This window comes from Mirounga angustirostris, unplaced genomic scaffold, assembly GCF_029215605.1.
Source record: "Mirounga angustirostris isolate CCGP_5_RB_7025 unplaced genomic scaffold, mMirAng1.0.hap1 SCAF_6, whole genome shotgun sequence".
NCBI classification, from domain to species: Eukaryota; Metazoa; Chordata; class Mammalia; order Carnivora; family Phocidae; genus Mirounga; species Mirounga angustirostris.
The window spans coordinates 107952951-107976544 of record NW_026991714.1 but is presented as its reverse complement, the minus strand read 5'-3'; the positions used below and the strand labels follow the sequence as shown (position 1 = coordinate 107976544).

At 50.0% G+C, this 23594-nt stretch overlaps 1 protein-coding gene across 1 annotated transcript; it reads left to right on the top strand.

Annotated features, from left to right (window-relative positions):
* Positions 1 to 4326: 4326 nt before the first annotated feature.
* PLAC9 (placenta associated 9) lies at positions 4327 to 18006 on the top strand. Its single transcript, XM_064594895.1, has 4 exons — positions 4327 to 4516; positions 15396 to 15493; positions 16636 to 16759; positions 17233 to 18006. Exons 1-4 carry the CDS (start codon positions 4465 to 4467, stop codon positions 17277 to 17279), a joined length of 321 nt encoding a protein of 106 aa, XP_064450965.1. The 5' UTR covers positions 4327 to 4464; the 3' UTR covers positions 17280 to 18006.
* Positions 18007 to 23594: the final 5588 nt, after the last annotated feature.

The window sequence follows — 23594 nt, the reverse complement described above, 5'->3', positions numbered from 1 at the left end:
TGACTCCCTGGAAGCCTTGAACTCCCCCTGAGGGGCCCTGCAGGCCTGTCAGGCAGTGCTCACACCCTTTCTATCCTCAAGAAACTCAACCTGCAAAGAAGGCAAGGAAAGAGTGGTGCCAGGAGCAGGAGCTCTCGGGAAAGCAGACCAGAGGCAGGCAGGGGAATTCAGTTTCTGCCGGGAGGGAGTGTTACTGTTACCCCCTCTTTGCTGGTGAGGAAATTGGAGCTTAGAGAAAGGAGGTCATCTTCCTAAGGCTACACAGCCAGTGAGGACAGAGTCAGGGTTTAAACCCACTTCCTTCCCTCCCCTACAGACGGATTCGAACTGAAATGCTTTCAATAGTCAGCCAAGCAGGGTCCTGAGACAGTTTACATTTTACCCCAACTCCAGCCTCGAGCAGCAAAATGAGATCTCCCTAGAAAGCAGTGGGGCACCTGGCTGGCTGGGTCTGAGGAGTGTGTGACTCTTGATCTCGGGGGTTGTGGGTTCAGGCCCCACGTGGGGTGTAGAGATAACTTAAATAAATAAACAACAACAAAAACTTAAAAAAAGAAAGCACTGCAGACAAGATTCTCAAAGAGCTAGGGGAGATGCCAGCTGACCCCCACCCACCGAGCCATGGAGGATGCTGGAATCATGCATCACCAACGCATTCTCGGGAAATGTCAGTGCCTTTTATGATGACCTGAACGGACATGGACCAATGTGAATCTGCCAAAATATCTCAAAGCTGAGCAGGCAGGATACCTTGCCAGACCCCATTAGGCTTCAGAAAAGCCTGATTCATGGCTTTAGAAAACACCGGCTGGCAAGCTGCTTGCCAAGCTCTGGGATGACCACTGAACCCACCTCCTACAGTAGCCGCTGAAAGTCACCGAGAAACGGAGCTCACGGGGCTTCCAACTCTGCTTGATATAGTCGGAATCAGTGAACGTCAGCTCTCGGGGCTGTGGTTACTGATATTATCATTGTTAATATTTTTTTTTTTAAGATTTATTTATTTATTTATTTGAGAGAGAGAATGAGATAGAGAGAGCATGAGAGGGGGGAGGGTGAGAGGGAGAAGCAGACTCCCTGCCGAGCAGGGAGCCCGATGCGGGACTCGATCCAGGAACTCCAGGATCATGACCTGAGCTGAAAGCAGTCGCTTAACCAACTGAGCCACCCAGGCACCCCTATCATTGTTAATATTAAACTTCTCCCCTCCCCCACTTCTTGTCTCCCGTACTCAACAGACTTTCCCATCTCCTTACATCTTCTCCCATCTGGGAAGATTCAGGACTGCATGCAAGAAAGGGAGTAGGATTAAAAACAAAAGTTCTTAAATTTCAACTTGTCCGTTGCCACCTACCCCTACCCCCCACCGCTTTCCACTTGGCAACGAACACATCCGTGACCATATCCCACAGGTTCGCTTCCTCTGACCACCGCCTCCATCTGTGTGGAGAGGAGGTGGCCTGGCTCACCCAGCCCTGAGGTCTTGCCTTGCAGAGACAGGAAGACAAGGAGGCTTTGTGTGGCCCAGCTCCAACACTTCTAGCCACTGAGGCCCTTTCCACGGGGCTGAGAGGTGGCGGGCCCCCATTTCCTGTCTCCCCTGGCCCCTTGCCTTGGGTGCCGGCTAGGAGAGCAAGCCTCTGCCCGCCTCCCCTCCCTTTGCCCCCGGCAGCACAGCGGCGGTAGGAGGCCCACGCATTCTGCAGGGAGGCCTGTGGAGACATGCGCTCCCTGGGAGCAAATCCCCACATTTCTACATGGGACCTGTGTGACACTGGGCCACCTCTTAACTTCTCTGAGCCTCACGCTGAGGATCTTGAAGGAATCTGCCAGGGTGACAGGAAGTGTTGAATGAAAAGGCTCTGCAAGTTACAGCACTTCATTTACGCAGGATGCTACGGGTGTTTCCCCTTGACTGCCAAGAACTTGCCACTCTGAGCCCCCAAATACCCCATTTGCCTTTTACTCACCTCCACCTCCCCCCAGACATCCAAACTACCTACTTAATGGCCTGGGGCCTGAGAGTCAAGAGGCCTGACACGACTTAAAAGCGTGGATTTTAGAATCAGATCTACCTGGCTTTCCACCTGGGGTCGGCCCCGCTCTGACCTTGACCAAGCATATCTTATTGGAAAAATGGAGGTAAGCATACCCACTTTATAGGTTTATTGGCACAAGGATTAAATGAGAAAACCCATGGACAGCCTTTGCCCAAGAGCAGGTTCCAAGAAGGTCACCAAGTAACAGAGTAACAAGACACAATGACGCTCATTGTCACTCGTCGCCCTGGCCGCCGACTTGTGAGGCCTGGCACAGGGTTGACATATTTCCCTAGTTCCTGGCACTGATGCCAGTTTTCCCCATTTTTAATTTTATTGGTCATTTCTGGAGAATGTTGGAAGGAGGATATTAACAAACTGTTTAATGTCGTCTGGCCCAGAAATTTTCCTGTGCGTGTTTAGGCTGATTTCTGTTGGTACGTGGAACTAAGTTGATTTCCAGACATTCATCTCAGTCCAGTCAGTTCATGCAGTAACTCAGGTTGTTCTGGTTCTGCTGGATTTTCTAAGAAGGCAATGGACCCTTCTGCTATTAGGCACATTGTGTCTCCTTCAGAATTGTGCTTCAGTTGTGCTTCATTGCATCGATCACACTGTGCATAAATAGTGATTATAGTTGCATCTTTTTTTTCCATTGTGTGGAGCCCAATGCGGGGCTTGAACTCACAACCCTGTGATCAAGACCTGAGCCGAGACCAAGAGTCAGACGCTTAACCAACTGAGCCACCAGGTGCCCCCTATGCTTGCGTCTTTTTTTTAAGATTTTATTTATTTATTTGAGAGAGAGAATGAGATAGAGAGAGCATGAGATGGGGGAGGGTCAGAGGGAGAAGCAGACTCCCCACCGAGCAGGGAGCCCGATGCGGGACTCGATCCCGGGACTCCAGGATCATGACCTGAGCCGAAGGCAGTCGCTTAACCAACTGAGCCACCCAGGCGCCCATATGCTTGCGTCTTTACCTTATCCCTAGCCTAACCGGGAATGCCTCTCCCCTCCCTCCTGTACATGTGAATTGTTCTTGTGAGGCAAACACTGCTACCTTGTTAAGGAAATGTCCCTCTACTTCCTTTATTTCTACCTCTCAGAGTTTGTTGTTGTGTTTTGGTCTGGGATGGCTGTTTAGTTTCATCAAACAAGAGTTTCAGTCCTTACTGAAATGATAAGGTTCCCTCATTTTTGTTTCTTTGACCTTATGGCAGACATGATGGCTAGAGATTTTTCCAGAACTCCACTTGGAAATGAATAGCTATTTTATCTTATGGTCCGATTAGTGGCTATGCAAGAAGGAGTGTTAGGATATTTAGATGCTCATTTGGGAAAAAAATTTAACTTTGACCCTTTCTTTGCAACCATGTAAAAATTCTAGATGGATCAGAGATTATACCTTAACAAATGCTTTATGCTAGTTGGCAAAGGTATTGGAAAGTATTTTTATAGTCTTGATGCGAGGAATCATAAAAGTTGTAAAACCTAGAAGCCGTAAAAGAACAGACTGAGAGACGTGGTCACCTAAATATCGAAAACTTCTGCAATGGATAATGAAAGACACTGCAAAGAAAGTTAAAGACCGTGGAAGAATGGAAGGAAACATTGCCAACATACATCACAGGTGCTGGATTAATAATCAGAATATGGGAAAAAAGGGAAAATAGAAAAAAGTATTTTTTAAGGTATTTATTTATTTATTTATTTATTTATTTATTTATTTATTTATTTATTTGACAGAGAGAGACACAGCGAGAGAGGGAGCACAAGCAGGGGGAGTGGGAGAGGGAGAAGCAGACTTCCCGCTGAGCAGAGAGCCCGATGTGGGGCTCGATTCCAGGACCCTGGGATCATGACCTGAGCCCCAGGCAGACGCTTAACGACTGAGCCACCCAGGAGTCCTTAAAGTATCTTTTAACATTGCTGGGACCCCGGTAGCAGAACAGGAAGTTTCTGTAAACGGCAGACACCGCCTCTGCGTCCCTCTCTCAGGGCCAGACACTGCCCGATGGAATTAATGACCTATTCGTAGGTGGACGGGGAAAAGCTTCCACACTCGGTGCGCTCGGGGTGCAGGTCCGGGGCCGGAGCTGTGGGTGACCCGGAGGAAGGCGCTTCAGTGTGCTGGTCTGTGAAATGGGCTCCTGAACGCCGGGGCGAGGGGAGCGGTGGCCCGGAGCCCAGGCCTCGCCCCCTCCCGCTCCCCGGCGCCCGGGGGGGCGGGGGGCCCGGCTGGGGAGGCGCCCAGGCTGGCACGCCGACCCCTCCGCCCGCGGGGTCTCCGGAGGGGGCGGATCGCGCGAGCCCGAGAGCCCGGAGCCGCGCAGGAATTTTGGCTCGGGCGGCGAGCATTTCCTGCGGGCGGGCCGGCGCGGGCCCCGGGGGCAGACGCTGCGCTGCGCTCGGCCGGCCGGCAACATGCGGCCCCTGCTCTGCGCGCTGGCCGGGCTCGCCCTGCTCCGCGCCGCCGGTGAGTGGGGCCGGGCCGGGCGGGCCGGGGGTGGAACCGAGCCGGAGGGAGAGCAGAGAGCTGGAGAAGGGGGGACGGGCCAGGGAGGGGGGGATTGAACAGAGACGTGAGAGCGACCGAAAGGTAGAGAAAGAGTGGGGAGACCCGACGCCCCGAGGAGAGAGAGAGGAGGCAAGGATCGCAGGGAGGGAGGTTAAGTCTGCAGGGTGGGCACACATCCCCCCAGTACCCCGGGGCCAGCTGCCTCCAGAGGGCCTGCAGAGGCCCTCAGGCCTGGGGTTACGGGCACTGCCTTAGAAGCTGAGTTCCGGCAGGCGATGACCCAGGCCTGGACCCGCATGGCCAGCGGGCAGGCAGGCGACCCCAGGAGAAAGGCCACGGCTTCACCTGCCCTCTGGCCGGCCCGGAGGGCTCTGCGGTCTGGGTGCGGAGGCCAGTCTCCCTGCTTCCAGAGATCTTCCCTGAGGGCCTGAGCTGCCTTGGGTGATGAGGGGTTGGGGAGCTTGGGGTGCAGGAGGGAGAGGCCCTCTGGTTCTCCACCCCGCTGGGGGCCTTGCCTTGCACCGTCCCCTCTCCCCTCCCCTGACAACAGCCTTAGTGCTGCCCCTTCTCAGGTGAGGCTCAGATGGGGCGGCTGCAGAGAGCCTTATTTATTTATTTATTTATTTATTTATTTATTTATTTATTTATTTATTTGACAGAGGGAGAGAGAGAGAGCACAGGCAGGGAGAGGGAGTGGCAGGGAGAGGGAGAAGCAGGCTCCCCGCCGAGGAGGGGGAGCCCGATGTAGGGCTCGATTCCGGGACTCCAGGATCATGACCTGAGCAGAAGGCAGTGGAACCAACTGAGCCACCCAGGCGCCCTGCAGAGAGACTTCTTGCACACAGATGCTCACTGCACCACCCCGAGACTCTGCACATCGTGTGGTACTTCACAGTTTATAAGCCACACTCGCATTTACCCAGAGTCTCATGCAGTCCTCAGCTAGTGGCAGCTGGTGCTCATCCCAGCAATATAGGTGAGGGGAAGGCTCAGGTCTCCCCAGGGGTTCCAAGCCAGAGGCCTCACCAGGCATCCAGGCCTCCTACTCCCTCAGGGGGGCCCTTGCCCCTGCCAGGCTGCTCACCCATCAGCCCAGAGCCAGAGGATGTGAATCACACAGGTGAAGTGCCCTGCCCCTAGGACGGAAGCCTCCTGCCCCGGGGCCTTTCAGGACACAGCTCACTGTGGGAGTGAGCGCCCAGGGGCAGGGTGGAGGCCAGTGCTGATCCTGGGCAGTCCCTGGCTGAGTTTCTTGGGTGAGTCGCCTTTCCTCTGGGAGACTGTTTCCTTCTCTGTAAGCTGGGGAAAATGATACCCACTCCAGAGAGCTGGCTGCAGGAATTGAGTGAAAGAAGTCCCCAGCATGGAATTCAGGAGGTTGGCTCCCCTTCTCATCCCCTCAGCTTCATTGATCTCTCTGAACCTCAGTTTCCCCACCTATTAATTACGGAGGACCAACAACCGCCTCCTCACAGGCTGTGTGAGGTGTGGCTGGGACTGTGCTCAGCACAGAACCCACAGTGCAGGTCCTTCTTTCCCCCTACTTTCCCCCCTTCCTCCCCCCTTCCTCCTCCCTGAGTCCCCACCTCCAGGAGTTGAGGGCACAAAGCCCAGTCTGTGCTCCTCTAGAGGGAGGAGTTGGCTGCCACCCACTTTCTATGGCCCCTTTAGTCGTGACTGGTATATACACTTTAATTTAAAACCCTTTTCAAACATTACTTCCTTTCTGATTATGCACACTCCTTGCTACAGATTTTTTTAAAAGGGGGAAAGTTAATGTAATCTCACCCAGAGTTCACATTTTTTTATGTAGAATCTTTCAGACTTCAGACAATTTACCATTGTTTTTCTTAACTTTTGATTATGAAATCTCTAAGATGTAAAGACAAAAGAGCATGGTGAACCCCCATGTACCTCCCGCCCCGCTTCAGCGATACTGATTCGTGGCCAGTCTTGTTTCCTTTGTCACCTGCATTCTCTCTCCTCCCTCCAATAATCTTAAAGGAAATTCCAGGCATCATGTATTTTCATCCATAAACATTTCCTTAAGTATCTCTAAAAGATAAGTAATCTTTTTCTTTTTAAGTTTTATTTATTTAAGTAATGTGTATACCCAGTGTGGGGCTCGAACTCAATGACCCCAAGATCGAGAGTCACATGCTCTCCCAAATGAGTCAGCCAGGCGCCCCAAAGATAAATAATCTTTTAATAAACATACCTGCAGTACCATTATCACACCCTAAAAAATGGACGATAGTTTTTTTAAAAGATTTACTTATTTAAGAGCGAGCAGGGGGAGGGACAGAGGAAGAGGGAGAAGATCTCAAGCAGACTCCCCACTGAGCACAGAACCTGATGCAGGGTTTGATCCTGCGACCCCAAGACCACGACCTGAACCAAAATTAAGAGTCAGACGCCCAATTGACTGAGCCACCCAGGTGCCCCTGGACAATAATTTCTTAATATCATCAAATATCCAATCAATGTTTAAATGTCCCTAATTATGTCATGTTGTTACATTTGGCTTTGTTTTATCCAAATAAGGTACACACATTGCTTTTGGCTGATATTTCAGTTACGTTTCTTTTTTTTTTTTAAGATTTTATTTATTTATTTGAGAGAGAATGAGATAGAGAGAGAGAGAGCATGAGAGGGGGGAGGGTCAGAGGGAGAAGCAGGCTCCCTGCTCAGCAGGGAGCCTGATGCGGGACTCGATCCCGGGACTCCAGGATCATGACCTGGGCCGAAGGCAGTCGCTTAACCAACTGAGCCACCCAGGTGCCCCCAGTTACGTTTCTTTTAATATGTAAGTTCTCTTCCCCCTCTTTTCCTTAAAATGTATTTGTGGAAGCAACTGGGCTGTTTGTTCTATAAAGTTCTCCACATTAGATTTCAGCTGACTGTATCTGCCAGGAGTCTTCTAAATGTTCTTTTTCCCCCATATTGTCTATAAACTGGTAGTTAGATCTAGAAACATCTGCTGTTATGCAAGAATACGTTAAGATGGTTTGTTGCTTTGATTACTACTGAAGTTGGGCTTTTTCTTTAAATGCATATAGGTCATTTCTACAAATTCTTGCGAATTGTCTTAGACTTCTCAATTGTGGTACTGTATTGGTCTGTAAAAACTCTTTATGTATTGATGGAAGCAAACTGCTTGTGATACTTATAGAGCCCTTTTTAAAAATTAAGGTTTCTGCTGAGTTCCTTTCCTGTTTTCCTATCAGAGGGGTCTCAAGTCCTAGAGCCTGGTCCTTTTACCAATTGTCACCCATGCCTTGGGGGCCTTTGGGCGTGCTCTCACTGCCTACCAAGTCCCCATGGTCATCTGTCTTCCATGGGGATTCTGCTTTCTGCTTCGAGTGAAAGAGGAAGAGGCTGAAGGGCTGTTGTGAGGGTCATGGCATTCTTCTTACACAAATGGATATTGTGGGAGTGAACCACTTAAAGACAGTTTGATCCAAGGCACACATTTGGGCTCTTGGGGGGCCCCAAGACAGCTGCAAAGATGTCATGTGAACAGATCCCCTTGGCCCCATTCCTGTCCAACCCCTCATTTTGTAACTGTGTCCAAGTTTGTTTGCTCGCCGAATGACAGGCCGGTAAGTTAAGAGGCAAGAAGTTGGGGTAGGAAAGTGACTTTATTGGGAAAGCCAGCAAAACGAAGAGATGGTGGACTATTGTCCCAGAGAACAACCTGTCTGAGGATGAGAGTTGAGCTTCTTTTATGTTAGGAAGAGGGGGAAGTGGGAGGGGATTGGAGTCAAAAGATGACTGATGTCTGCATTGAAAAAGGTCCTGTCGAGGCTTCTGGGTAGCTCAGTAGGTTAAGCATCTGACTCTTGATTTCGGCTCAGGTGGTGATCTCAGGGTCCTGGGATTGAGCCCTGTGTCGAGCTCTGCACTCGGGAGTCTGCTTGAGATTCTGTCTCTCCCTCTGCCCCGCCACCCCCACTCTCTCTCTGTCTAATATAAATAAATAAGTCTTTTTTAAAAAAGGAAAAGGTCGTGTAACTTCTTTGTCCTTGGTCAGTTGATCTTTGCCTGTAGGAATCTGGTCACATCGTTCCTGTAAATCTTAAACGTAGCATAGTCAACTCTGTAGGTACTTCTGTGCCTCCTCCAGTGAGGTAGGTTTCGGGTAAGAAAGCAGTTTTTGTAAGTCTTGGTTGTAAGCAAAATTCCTTTAATGATTAACATGCCTATGTGCAGGGCAAAGCAGAAGTTTCTAAGCTACAGGTCACAGTGGCAAGGGAAATAGAAGCAACATGGAGTCAGACATGCTAAGTTTCTCCCTCTTACACAGGAGGCAGCTGAGACCCCAAGATAGGAGGCCCTTAACTTACAAAGGGTCACATCACAGCTAGTGCTCAGTATAGACCGTGTCGGGCCCGGAGGATTCAAATCCCATCCCTACGGCCTAGTAGCTGTGTAATCTTGGGCATGTTAGTCAATCTCTTTGATCTTTGGTTTCCTAATTTGTAAAAAAGGGAGGTAAGAGTACTGAGCTCTTAATAGATCAAATGAGATAATGTACACAAGCACTCAGCAGAAAGCTTGGTACATCATGAGTGATCACTAATCCATAGTAACTTCCAATATAAAGTATGGTTATGCCTGTTGTAAAGGTGAAGAAACAGAGTCCAGTGAGGGGACTGGCTTCTAAGACAGCACAGAGAGCCGGGTCAGCACTGAGCCCTCTGTGTCCTTGTTGGAGAAGTTCCTCCCAAACATCCCTTGGGCCCTTGTAGAGGTTTATTCCTAGAATAGATGCGTCTCATCCTGAGAACTGGTTGAAGTGATCCAGCAGAGAATTGGCTCCATGTGGAGAGGGGGAGCCCTGGGGAGCAATCTCTGCCTTGCTCCATCTTCAGCTCCCCTGGTGGCTGCCCCATAGGGCATTTGCACATCACTTGGCTGTTCCGAGGCATCTTCACGTGCATGATTCCCTTGAATCGTGCAAAGTAGCAAACACAGCAGTCCTGCAAAGTAGACCTGGCGGGGCAGATCCCTCATTATCTGCAGGAGGGCAAAGAGCACCATCAGTAAGCCCGGAGGTGGGACTGCATCTCTAACACCAAGCCTTGTGAGCTTTTCACGGCACACCGAGAGAGGTTCATTCTGGATGGCTTCTTAGACCTCCTCCACCTTGTGGGCTTTTGCAGTCTACCTCTGAACTCATACATGAGAAAAAAAATAAACACGTGCAAAGTTGAGGGGGCCCTTTGTGATAGTAGCCCAGCTTACCTACCACAATCAGATACTGAATGTACTGGAATGACATTGATGTACTCTCAGAGTGATCAGCAAGACTCAGATCCAAGGAAGACAGGAGGACGTGTCTCTCCCAAAACAAAACCAAGAAGTGCTTCAGAATCTGAGCTCTTTCTTGAGGGGCTCAAGGTTCTCTCTCTTGGTTTAGCAGAGCAGTTCCACATTATTGGAGCTCTTCATGTAATTGTTTGAAAATAGTATCCTGCTTTCAAAAATAAGTTTAAAAACCACTGATGGTTTTAAATGAATCACAAATTTTAATACAAATATTGTATGTGGTAAATTTTATTATTCTGTTATATTGTATGTGGTCAAATACAGTTAACCCTTAAGTGACATACATCACTGGTCAAAGCGGAGTGTCTTCGATGATTCAGAAGTCACGGCAATTTTCAAGGTCGCCTCTGAGAAATTACGTGTTGTCACCGAAATCACTTGACTTGTACGTGCTTTCTTAGCGTTTAAGCCCCAGATACAAAAGGTCTCCTATGCCTTTATGGGGGAGAGGCCGTACTTCCCGCCTCAGAGGATGGGGACCCGGTGGCCATGTCTCTTTAACTGGAGAAGTGAGCCCAGCACCTCCGCGGGGCCTCCGGCCTCCACCGCAGGCTGCTCTCACCAGAGCACTGTGTTCCACCCATGGCCGCCATCCAGGGTGCACATAGGCCCTGAGTGGGAGCCGGGCCAGGGAAAACAACCCGGCCTCCAAGAAGGTCCATTTCCCAACTGGCCGGGGCAGGGCGGGAGCATAGGAAGGAAGGGAACATGGAGAACCACAGCCTTGGCTCCTCAAGCACGCTCACGGCCACCCTGCAGCTTTCCCCACTCGTGAGCACCCCAACAACCCCGTGAAGCAGGCATCACCCTGAGCCCCTTCCCACGGAGGAGCTCAAAGACATGGAAGACAGCCAGCTCGTGCCTTGTGGGCGCTTCTGGTCCAAGAAGCAACTTGTCCTTGACTCACACCAGCTCTGTCCTTGTAGCTAATTTATGAGGCCCCTCGGCAAGACAGACGGGCATCCCGCATGGACTACCCGGGGGGGCAGTGCCTCAGGCCTCCCCACCCCGTGTTAGCAAGGGGGCGGCAGAGGCTCAGCGAGGAGAGGAAAGTTTCCCACGGGCCCACGGCGATTCGTGGCCAGGCAAGGCGAGAACGGGGGTCTCCTGGGTGTTTCCGGCCCTTTGCGCGGGGAGGTCAGTGCAGGGGTGAGGGCCCGGCTGGCTGAGGGAGCAGCAGTGCGGGCTCGGAGTGAGGGCCCCGCCCCGGCTTTCTCCCTCGGATGAGCTCACGGACACTGGTGGTGCGGAGCCCAGGACGCCGTCCTGTCCAGATGTGAGGGATTCGTGCTGTGCGATGCGGAGAGCAACCTCAGCCAGTCCTTTTCCCTAGAGGGGTTTCGGAGCCAAGTTAGACCTCATTGCAGACATGTCGAAAACAGGATGTTTTAGGCCCGCGGAGGGGAGTAGACTCGTGTTGTTCATGACTTACAGGGCTGGCAGAGCCTCACACTTGGCCAGCCAGGTCAGACTGCTTCCTCCCGCCCGAGCTGGGTCTGGGAGGGGGCAGGCGTGGCTCCGGGGAGAGCCTGGGCCGGAGGGGTGTGTGTGGACCCACACCCCCACTGGGCAGACCCCCTTTTCACGGACAGCCCTCCCTGTGGGTGAGAGCAGCTCTTCTTGCCCCCAGGGAGTCCTTCCTCTCTCAGCTGGGCTCCCCGGTTCTTTCAGCTGAGACAAACGAGTCAAGCTTCCGAGTCCCTTCACCACAGCCGCCTCTAGCCCTGCTTCTGCCTCTCAAAGGCCCAGAACGGAGCACAGCCCTCCAGGTGGGGTCCCTCAGGCCGCCCCCGGCCCTCATCCTGAACATTTCCCATCCACGCATGCGACCCACGATGGCTTCTGCTTTTTGCTAACAACCCCATCAGACAACTGGCTTTTATTATGGAACATTTCAAATCATATATACAAGAGTAGAGAGAGGAGTGGAATGAACTCGCATGTCCCCACCACTCAGTTTCAACAATTATCCATCTTGGCCAATCTTGTTTGGCTGCCCATGTCTCCTCCCACTCCCGGGCTTGGATTACTTTGATGTGAACCCAAGACATCCTAGCATTTCATCTCTAGGTATTTCAGTATGGATCTCTAAAAGACTCCTCCCTTTTTTTTTTTTTTTACTTTTTTTTTATTCTTATGTTAATCCCCATACATTACATCATTAGTTTTAGATGAAGTGTTCCATGATTCATTGTTTGTGCACAACACCCAGTGCTCCATGCAGAACGTGCCCTCCTCAGTACCCAACACCAGGCTAACCCATCCTCCCACCCCCCTCCCCTCTAGAACCCCGTTTGCTTTTCAGAGTCCACTGTGTCTCATGGTTCATCTACCCCTCCGATTTCCCCCGCTTCACTCTTCCCCTCCCGCTACCTTCTTCTTCTTTTTTTTTCTTAACATATATTGCATTATTTGTTTCAGAGGTACAGATCTGAGATTCAACAGTCTTGCACAATTCACAGCGCTTACCAGAGCACATACCCTCCCCAGTGTCTATCACCCAGTCACCCCATCCCTCCCACCCCACCCCCCACTCCATCCAACAACACTCAGTTTGATTCCTGCGATTAAGAATTCCTCATATCAGTGAGGTCATATGGTACATGTCTTTCTCTTTTTGACTTATTTCACTCAACATAATACCCTCCAGTTCCATCCACGTCATTGCAAATGGCAAGATCTCATTCCTTTTGATGGCTGCATAATATTCCATTGTATATATATACCACATTAAAAGACTCCCTTTTAAAAACAACCAGTACTCATTCCAGCCACACATAGATGGAAAAAATAACCAAAGTACCACTGTCATGTCTGCCCCCTCCCCAAAATCAACAAGACCATTGTCTTTTGAAGAGGCTTTTCGAAGTTCAGTGGAGGGAAATAATGAAAAGGAGAATATAGAAACAAATTGCTCTCCATAAAAGATGCTCATAGTGGAAGGAAGTTTTGTCTCTGCTCTTGGTTCTCATCCCTACATCGAAGAGTTGGGACCCAGATAGAGTTGGAACAGGAATATCTCAGGATTGTGTGTGTGTGTGGGAGGTTCTGGCAGAGCTCTGGAAGGCCAACTTGCTGAGGTGGGGTCAAGAGAGGGCCAGGGTGATTGGGGTCCAGTCATTTGCTGACCATGTGACCTTGGGCAGGTCATTCAACCTCCCAGAGTTATGCGTTCATCACCAGCAAAATGGCTCGCCATCTCTGTCCTTACCTCAAGATCTGCCAGCCTTCTGGGTGATTCTGCATGTCCCCTTGGGCAACCCAGCCAACACCAGGGTCTTAGAGTTACAACAGTTTTGCACCTAGATAGATCAAGTCCAATAATTCTTGCCCCCACTCTGCCTCAGATGCCCACATCCATGACCACAACCTTGATATTGTCACTAGGAAGCTGCTCCACCTCTCAGAGCTGAAACTACAATGTCTGTCACCATTCATTCCTTGTGTTACTCCATCATCTTACCAAGACCTCCAGTCCTGTCAGCCCCCTCCACTTCTCCCAGTTTATTGGCCCTCTTATTGGCCCCCTTTCCTTCCTTATCCAAGCTAGACTCCAGAGCTCATCCCCTTAACTCCATGCTGGTCAAATCATCAATCCTTTGCTCCCTTGCTCTCCCCCACACTGTCAGAGCCCCCAGCTTCCACTCCATCCAGCCCCCTGTCCTGGCCACTCTGTACCCAGCCTGCTCGGCAGCTCGCTGGGGGACTGGCTTCCAGCGTTCCCCCTGGTGTGGGGTCCTTCTCTTCACCTCCTTTTGAAGTCCTCTCTGTATTCGAGGTCCCTCCCCAGTGGTCTGTTGATCAAGTGGCTCGCAAAAACAAAGATGAAGACAAAAACAAGTCATTTGCTGGTTTCCATGATGTAAATACTCTCACCGTGCGTCCCATTTTCATGGCTGTGTTTAATAGCCCCACACACAGAATTCCTGAAAGCTTCACAACTAGCTTCCTCTTTCGTAAGCCAACATGCATTTCCAGCCAATGATTCCCCTCTTCCTTTACAGAGTGAAGAGAGGCCAGCAGGTGAGAACTCACCCCACTTCTTGGCCCTCTGAGGAGAGGTCTGCCTTTACCAATTCTGCTGCCCCCCTCCCGCTCCTTCAAGCACTGCTTCTGCCCCCCCAACCCCCCCCCCCCCCACACACTGCTGGGTTCCCAGCCTGTCCTCTCCTCAGCTCTACTGTCCTTCAGGCTGTCAGTGTGGTTGTTTCTTCAAAGAACAGAAACAACAAGAAACATTCTGTAGACAATGTGATCTGATCTCCCTTCACAGCCAAGCTTCCCAGGATCCCAGTTTCTACCTTTGGACCTCTCTTTCCCTCTCGTCCCATGGCATCTAGACTCTGCTTTGCCTTCACTACTCCGCGAACAATGCTGGGGTGGGATTTAGCAATGACTTTCTCATTGCTCTGTCTTTCCATCCTTATCTCGCTAGACTTCCCTGCTGCTTTAGCCCATGCTGACCGCCTCATCCTCAGTGAAGCTCTTTGCTTCGCTTCGTTTTGGGGGCAGTAGCCTTCTTCCTGAGCATCAGGGTTCTCCAAGGTTCCAGCCAACTCTGATGCCCTCTAGGCATCTCGGGGCCACCAACACTGAAACCTGAGCTCAGAACCAGGGCCCTGAGACTTCTGGTGTGAGGACTGGCTGGTGCCAGAAGAACCAAGGAGGAACCAATGTTGGGGAGAAAAGTGTTGAACCAAGAGCCGAACAGGATGAACCTCAGGCTTTCCACTTACTCACTGTGTGACGCTGGACATAGCATTTCACCCCTCTGTGCATCAACTGGGGATCTTAAATAGGTGGTTGTAAAGGTTGATTGAGTTCACACATGTGTTTAGCGTACTATGTGGTACACAATAACTACTCATCCAATGTCCGATATTACTAACTAGTCACCAACGTCAATGCGATGGCTAAAATATCTCCTCCTCCTCCATCCACTACTCCTACTGCACTGCCTTGCCTCATAACTTCTTACACTGACTACTGCAATAACTCCCTGCCTTCACAGACAAATCCCTCCAATCCATTCTCTGTATGTAAAAGAATTCGTATATGACCATGTGACTCTTCTGTTGAAATAAACCCCCAAATAAGGTTTGTTTATTGGGGCAGCCGGCTTTGTGTCCATGCTCACTCTCCTCCCGTCCGCCCTGTACTTTCCAGCCACCCCAACCCCCCTGAGGGTTTGGGCACAGAACCGTGCCATTTTATGCCTTTCCCTCTTTGCACATGCCATTCTGTCCGGCGGGAACACTTCCCCCCTTCCTTACCTTACAGAGTTCAGGCAGCACCTCCTTGAAGAAGCCCACCTGGCTATGGAGGTGACCGGGGCCATATAGAGACAAGCGAGTGACTGGGGCAGCCCCATCCTCACGCCCTGACCCACACTCAGCCTCCCTTTGCTTCTCTTTGTGACTGTTTTCAGGACCCACCTCGTGGAGCCCAGTGCTTTGCAGGGGTCTCTAGTGTATAGGAAATGGTGACAAGGCTTGTTTTCCCACAGCTGCTGAGCCCTTTGTGCCCTCCCGTGGAGACCCGGCCTGGAACGCAGGGTGTGACAGACACATGGCTGTCCACGACCGTTTAGACGTCATAGAGGAGGTAATCAGGGTGACTTGGGAGGACACGCAGTTTCAGGACCACCTGCCAGGCTGGTAGCTTTCTAGGGCTCAGGAGAAGCTTGCTTTGGAAAATGGGGGGAAATCCAGGCCAATCCTGCTCCCTGGCCCCCATGTGAAACATGTCCCTGCCCTGCCAGGGCTGTAAAGCTCACCAGCCCTCAACAGACTCTGCCTCTGCAGGGACCTTGCTTCCATCCAGCTCGAGATCTCCACGTCATTACACACCGAGACGGTGGACATTCAGTCACTGGGTTTTGTTACACAGCCATGGTTTGTAACACTGGGGTCTGTAAAGATTTACACTTTACTTTCACAAACTTTTAACTGAAATTTAGCATTCCCATTCATTATAAGTAGACAACAAACCATGTAGTATTACCAGTACTGTGACTTTGTTCTCAATAGAAATCACAGATAATTTCATCCCATTATAGTTGTTGTGAATATATCAACGTATCATTCATCCTAATCAGCATGTCAAAATTACAGTAGTTGTTAGACCTGATGTTAGATCATGTTATTTAATGAGTTAATTAATACATACATTTTTACATCAAAGATTTAATATTTAGTACTTGAATAAGGTTTTAACGCAGTTGGGGTCCGTGGAAATCCTATATGCTTAATTTTTTTTCGGTTAAAGTGTGTTTCTGAGAAGGGGTCTGTAGGTTTCACCAGACTGCTAATGGGGTTCATTCAGGAAGAAGTTAGGAACGCGGACGCGGACTAAAAAACGTTTCAAAATCCCAAACCTGTCATTTGGCAGAGTGGCCACCAGGGGGCGGGGCGACAAAAAGAATGTGGGCTCCCAGTGAAGTCCGGAAAGGGACAAAGGAATCCCAGGGTTGCTCCGCGCCTGGCTGTGTGACTGAGGGAGTGCGTCGCTTCGTGCCAGAGCCAGGAGCGGCCTTAGAGAGTGAAGCGCTCGGATTCTGTCATCTGGGGACCTGAGAGGCCGCACAAATTCAGAACGGGCACTCAGTTCTCTCCCTGATGCGCCCACTGGGCTGCCAGGTGTCCCTTAGGATGTGGCTCTTGAAGCAAGACATGGCACCACTCTCGTGCCCTACTCCTCCTGTCCCTCGCTCCCCCCACGCCCCGCTCCCGTCTCTCTTGTTCTAGACGGTGGAGAAGACAGTGGAGCACCTGGAGGCAGAAGTGAAAGGCTTGCTGGCTCAGCTGGAGGAACTGGCCTGGAACCTTCCCCCCGGGCCCTGGGTCCCCGCCCCCGACCTCCTCGGAGACGGTGAGCGGCTCGCGCAGCGGAGGGGACAGCTCGGGCTGGGGATGGCTGCCCACCACCGCACAGGTGTGGCCTGGACAAGCCGGAGAGGCCTCGGCTCCTCCAGGGGCCGAGTGGGGAGGCGTCCCCCAGCTCACCCAGCGAGTTCTGCGCCCCCACCCCCGCCTGGGGGCGCTGCAGCCCGGCATCTGGTCAGGGCTTCTGGAAGGGCTGGTGCAGTTCCCGTGGGTCTGGCCTAGCACTGCCCGGGACGCAGAGCCGCCGCCGCCTCCTCTGGCCGTGTGCCCGCCTCAGAGCTCCGGGGCTCCTCTCGGGTCCCTTGCAGGGAACCCGTCCTGCGCCACCACAGAGCCCTCTGATGGGGCGTCGGAGGGGGTTGCCCCCTGCGCCCTCCCTGTGCCCTGTGTTCCCTGGCATAGGAGTTCCGGGCTCGGGGAGGGGCGTGCAGCACTCCCGAGCTGCCCCCTCTCTTTCAGATCGCTTTGGAGCCCCGGAGCCTGAGCTGCCCAGCACCTGGAAGTGACCCACTTGTGGGACAGCTCTCCTCCGAGGACACAGCCGTGCCTCTGGGCCCGCCTTCCTCAGCTTGGTGCAAAATAAAAGCTGCTCCCCTGGCCCCCCGTGTCTGCTGGCAGTGACCCCTCTGGCCACAGCCCCTTCTCCATCTACTCCCAGGCCCTGAGGCCCAGGTCCTCCTGCGGGCGCAGACGGGGAGACCTCAGGCGGCCTGTGGGGCTCCCTCCCTATTTATGGGGGCAGACAGGGCGGGAGTGGGCTCAGAGCTGAGGCACCGGAGGCCCAGGTTAAGGTGACACAGCGCAAGGGCCCTCCGAGTAGCCTCCCCACTCAAAATGTGGCCACAGATGAGCAGCAGTAGCGTCACCTGGGAGCCTGGCAGGAATCCAGAATTTGGGGCGCAACCCAGAGATCCCGCATCAGAATCTACATTTCGGTGAGATCCCCAGGGGATATGTGTGCAAATTTGTGTGCAGTTTTTAAAAGTATTCTATTGAGGTAAAATTCACACAACATAAATCTCAGATTTTTAATCATTTTAAACTGCACAAATTCAGTGGCTTCACATAGTTGTACGCTAATTCCAGAACATTTTCATCACCCCCCAAAGAAACCCTGTACCTATAAGCAGTCACTTCCCATTCCCCTCCCACCACCCCTTGGAAACCACTAATATTTCTATCTCTATGGACTCGCCTATTCTGGACATTTCATATAAATGGAATCATTCAATACGTAGCCTTTGTGTCAAATTTTTTTCCCACTGAGCACAATGTTTTCAGGTTTCATCCATATTGCAGACTGTATCAGTACTCCATTCCCTTTTATAGCCGAGTAATATTCTATTGGATGGATATGCCACATTTTACTCATGCATCAACTGATGGACATTTGGATTGTTTGCACTTTCTGGCTATTATGAATAATGCTATAAATGCTATGAATATTTAGGTACAAGTTTTTGTGTAGACACGTTTTCATTTCTCTTGGGTCTCTAACTAGGGATGGAATTGCTGAGTCTAATAGTGATTCTACGTTTAAGTTTCTAAAGAACCATCAAACTGTGTTTGCACAGCACTATACCATTTTACACTCCCACTAACACTGTGTACGTAAGGGTTTTAGTTTTTCCACATCTTCACCATCTGTCCTTCTGATTATAGCCATCATACTAGGTGTGAAGTGGTAACTCATTGTGGTTTTAAGTTGCATTTGCCTGATGATGATGAGCATCTTGCGTTTCTTGGCCATTTGTCTTTTTCGGAGAAAGGTCTATTCAAGTCCTTTGCCCATTTTTTTTTTTTAAAGATTTTATTTATCAGAGAGAGAGAGAGAGAGAGCATGAGCAGGGGGGAGGGGAGAGGAAGAAGCAGGCTCCCACTGAGCAAGGAGCCCGATGTGGGACTCCATCCCAGAACTCTGGGATCATGACCTGAGCCAATGGCAGACACTTAACCGACTGAGCCACCCAGGCATCCCTCCTTTGCCCATTTTTAAAGTTGTGTTGTCTTTCTGTTGTTGAGTGGTAAGAGTTCTATATGTATTGTGGATACTAGGCTTTTATCAGATATACGATTTACAAATATTTTCTCCCATTCTGTAGGTTGTCTTTTTACTTTCTTGTACCTTGAAATACAATAGTTTTAATTTTGATGAAGCCCAATTTATCTATTTTGTTGTTGTTGCTTATGCTTTTGGTGTCATATCTAAGAATCCATTGCCAAATCCAAGGTCATGAATATTTATTCCTGTTTTCTTCTAAGATTTTTATAGCATTAGCTGTTTTATTTAGTTCTCTGATCTATTTTGAATTACCTTTTGTATATGGTGTGAGGTGGGGATCCAACTTCATTCTTATGCTTGTGCATATTCAGTTGTTCCTGCATTATTCGTTGAAGAGAATATTCCTTCCCCATCAAATGGTTCTGGCACCCTTGTCAAAAATCAATTAAGCACAGATGTTTAGGTTTCTCAATTCTGTCCCATCCATGTGTCTATCTTTATGCCAGTATCACATTGTTTGAATTACTGTAGCTTTATATTGTAGCTTAAGTTTTGAAATTAAGAAGTGTGAGATCCCTGACTTTTTCCAACACTTTTTTTGTCTGTTTGGGACCAGGCCCTTGCAATTCCATATGCATTTTAGAATCAGCTTGTCCAAGTCTGCAGAAAGGTAGCTGGAATTTTTATAGGGATTAGATTGAATCTGTAGATCAATTTGCAGACTGTATGCCATGTCAACAATACTAAGTCTTCTAATCCATGAGCACAGGATGTTTTGTATTTTTTTTCAGTGTACAAGTCTTACACTAACTTAAATTTATCCTTAAATATTTTGTTCTTTTTGATATTATTATAAATAGGACCTTTTTTAAAAAAAATTTTACTTATTTGAGAAAGAAAGAGAGCACAAGCAGGGGCAAGGGGGGGAGGGGGAGGAGAAGCAGACTCCCCACTGAGCACGGAACCTGATGCGGGGCTCGATTCCAGGACCCTGAGATCCTGACCTGAGTCGAAGGCAGATGCTTAACCCATTGAGGACCCAGGTACCCTATAAATAGGACCTTAATTTCATTTTCAGATTGTTCACTGCTACTATATAGAAACACAGCTGCTTTTTGTATTTTGATCATATATCCTATATCCTGCAACTCTGCCCAATTCATTTATTAGCTCTACTAGTTTTAGTGTAGATATGATTTATAATTTTCTACATAAGATCATGTCATCTGTGAATAGAAGTTTTACTTATTTCTAATTTGTATGCTTTTTCCTTTTCTTGCCTAATTGCTTTGGCTAGAGCTTTCAAAACAATGTTGTTTGGTGTCGTCTTCAAATCATACAGGAAAAAAAAAAGAGCTACAAATCAAAAAATATATTAATAGTAATGTTTATGTTTACCTAAGCAGTTACCTTTACTAACATCCTTTCTTTCTTCATGTGGATTTGAGTTCCTGCTCAGTATCTTTCATTTCAGCTTGAAGGACTTTTAGTGTTTCTTATAAGGCAGGTCTACTAGCAGCAAACCATCTCCATTTTTGTTTATCCAGGAATGTTTTCATGTCTCCTTCATCTTTAAAGAATGTTTTGCCAGATGTAGGATTCTTGGTTGACATTTTTTTTTCTTTCAGCACAATGAATAGGTCATCCCACTGCCTTCTGTCCTGCATGGTTTCCGACAAAACCTTCTCACTGAGACTTTTTTTCTCAGGCGTTTGTCTGGTTGTTGCAGACTTTCCATTAGTTTTCAGAGTTTGGATAAAGTTGATTCTCACAGTTCTTGCCATCTTATTTGTTGCTTTTGTGTAGGAGGTACATTTCGGAGGTCCCTACTCCACTGTTTTTGCTGACTACACTCAAGTTTAAGAAGCTCTGATCTTGTCTTTTCATTTTACAAAGGGACAACAAAGGCCCAAAGAGGGGACTACTTCAGGGTCACAGAGCAAATCAGTGGCTGACCTGAGATCAGGACAGGATACCTGACTCCCAGATTGGTGCTTTCTGCTTCAGGACAATGTCAACTCTTACTGTAGGAAGGAACCAGGTTAGAGCGGGCACCAGTGTTGGGCCAAGGGGAGCTTTCCAAGGAGTGAGGGCTGAGGGTAGGAGTCCCTTGTAGAGCCGAGGGCTTCACTGACTGCATCTTTTACTGAGAAGGTCCCTGTAAGGGGCCAGGTAGAGGACTGAGTAATGATGTCCCTATCTCTTAAAGGAATACAGCCAGAGAGAGCTTTCAGGTTTGATGGGGTGAAAATTTAAGCTGTTATCTGCCTGGGGAAGATATCATATGTGATGATTTAGCTTGGTTTCTGTTTCCAAGTCTGACTCCACTTCCATCAGCCAGGGCAGGAAGGAACTGACAGCAGAAAAAAAGGGGCTAAGTGCTAAGCTAGAGCTGTAACTGCTTGCCAAAGCAAGAGGAGGGACATGGCATGGTCACCCAGCTGTTGCCCTGACCATGGGCGTTTGCAGAGGTTCGTCTTTCAAATCCCTCTTTCCAAAGCTGGGAATAGACTTGTCCCATCTTCCATCACCTGACTGAATTCCAAACACAGGCTGCCTCCACCTCACCTGCTGCCCTCTGTGTGAACGAACACCTTTATCTCAGTTCTGTCTCAGCTCAGGGGCATTTAGATCAGCATCAGAATGACAAGGCAAGCAGGATACAGAAGCAGTTTCCTGACCCCCAGGCCTGCTCAGCTCTGTGAGGTTGGGGCCCAGGGACCTGCATTTTAACAAGCTCCTCAGATGATCCTGATGCACACTAGGGTTTTCAGAACCACGACTTGAGGACCATTTCCCCATCCACAACGTAAGCACCCTTATACAGCCCAATATACAGCAAGGATGGTTTCTTTAATTTTGTACCCAAGGCAAGTGACTCGTTTGCCTCACCCTAGTCCCGGTCCTGCCCCTAACACAATGTTCCTTCCAATGCCCCACAGCTGCTGAGAATTCACTCAGGGCTCAATTCACCTGGTATCTCATCCTCTAGTAGTTCTTCTGGAAGTGATGTTAGATGTGTAGCAAGAACTGGTCTTGACTAACACCTCCAGGAAGCAAAACAACAACAGCAACAGCAACAACAACAACAACAAACACCATCCAGTGTAGTTCTCTCCCAGAACGAGATGACCTGTAATGTTGAAGGTCTCCCTCCCCGTCTTTTTTGTCTGGAGCATAATCAACAGAGTTAATAACCTCCCATTGACCTTGGAAGGCAGTAAATGCCTTTACCCCTGGAGAGAACCCAGCGAAAAGTTCATGCTGTCCTCCAGCCCATACTTACTATGAGTTGGGTCCCATGGGCATGACCAAGAGAGTAGCTTTGGGGACAGGAAGGTAGAGAGAAACTAGGACCCAGACCAGGGTGAACACAGATGGTCCCCAAGTGTGCGGACCAGGGGTCTCAAACTTAAAGGCCTACAGGGGCCAAATAGGTAACATGCAACAGGGAGTGGTAGGGCCTGTGGCAAAACAGAGCATGCTTAAAGGGGGCAGCTGCAACTTGGTTTCAGCAGCTCCTGGTCTGCAGGATTGCCAGAATTTAATTTTTCAAGAGAAGCCAGAATTCCAGATTTTTAAAAAATATGGAATCTCTCAGTACCTAAATGTTGGCAATAAATCAAATGCCTGAAAACTCTTTGAGGACCAAAGTAAACGCATGTACAGTCAGAAACTTCCTGATGGACACCAGGGTGCCTCTGGTGAGACAAGGAGGCAAAGGAATGTCACAGAACATCTCCAGTCTCCCTAGAGAGGGGCTGAATGTGGGCCCCGGCACAGCTCAGCAGTCTGCCGGGGTCCGCCCGGGTGTGTGGCAAGTTATCATGCCAATCAGTCCATTCCACCAGGCAGGGCCCACCTGGCACCCCAGAGCAAAGAGCCTGCCCTAGGGGAGCCCCAGCCAAGCATGCAGGGTCTTGTTCGAGAGGCTGCAGGCATGGAGGCAGGGGGACCTGAAGCGAAGAGCGGGGCCACCATCGATTCCAGTGCCCATGACAACTTCTCTGGCTCAGGCAGGTGGGTCTAGGTGGAGCAGGCTAGGGTCTCGCTCATGGCTGCCCCATGCCTGTTGGGCCATCCTCTCCTCTCTGTATGTCCAGGGGAGAGTGAGGGGGGGTATTCCCAGGCAGACATCTACTCTGGGGACAAGCCATTCCTTGGGGTCCCTGCCAGGGCCCAGCTGGCTTGATCTCCCACCTCAGTCCCTGAATTCTCTCCTTTCTAAACTCCCAACAAAGGAGGTCAGACCCCTGGCCAGCAAGGCAAGCTCCAGGCTTCTGGACAGAACAATGCTGTCTGGAAACTCTGCCCCTTCTGGACTCACCCTCTCCTACCCACCACCAGCCAAGGGGCCAAAGGCCCACCAGGACCACAGCCAGGAGCACCCTCTCAGACCAAAGGGTCCCTGGGGGGAGGCACCAGTCTTGTGCCTCTCTGGGTTGTCCCCACCCTCCTCTCCAGCATCCAGCCATGAGGCCTACCCCAGGAGTCATGCATATGCCCTCCTGCCCGTGCCTCTTCTTCAGGACCCGGATGAAGGACTGCACTCTTCCTACCTCATCCTTGGTGGACTATATACCACGCCCGCATCTGAGCAAAATCCTCACACCTCTTTAGCATCTGGGTCCCGAGCATGGATTTCAGGAACCTCCCTTCTCATTCCTTACAACCGGGCTACCGTAAATGACCTATGCTCAGAGTTTCCTGAGCGTAAGTTTCTACTTAAAGTCACATAAATTTTCACTGGATATTAAGGCCAGAACCCTGAGCTACAGGCAGGATCATGAGGCAAAAGAAAACAAACTGGCACCAGGGA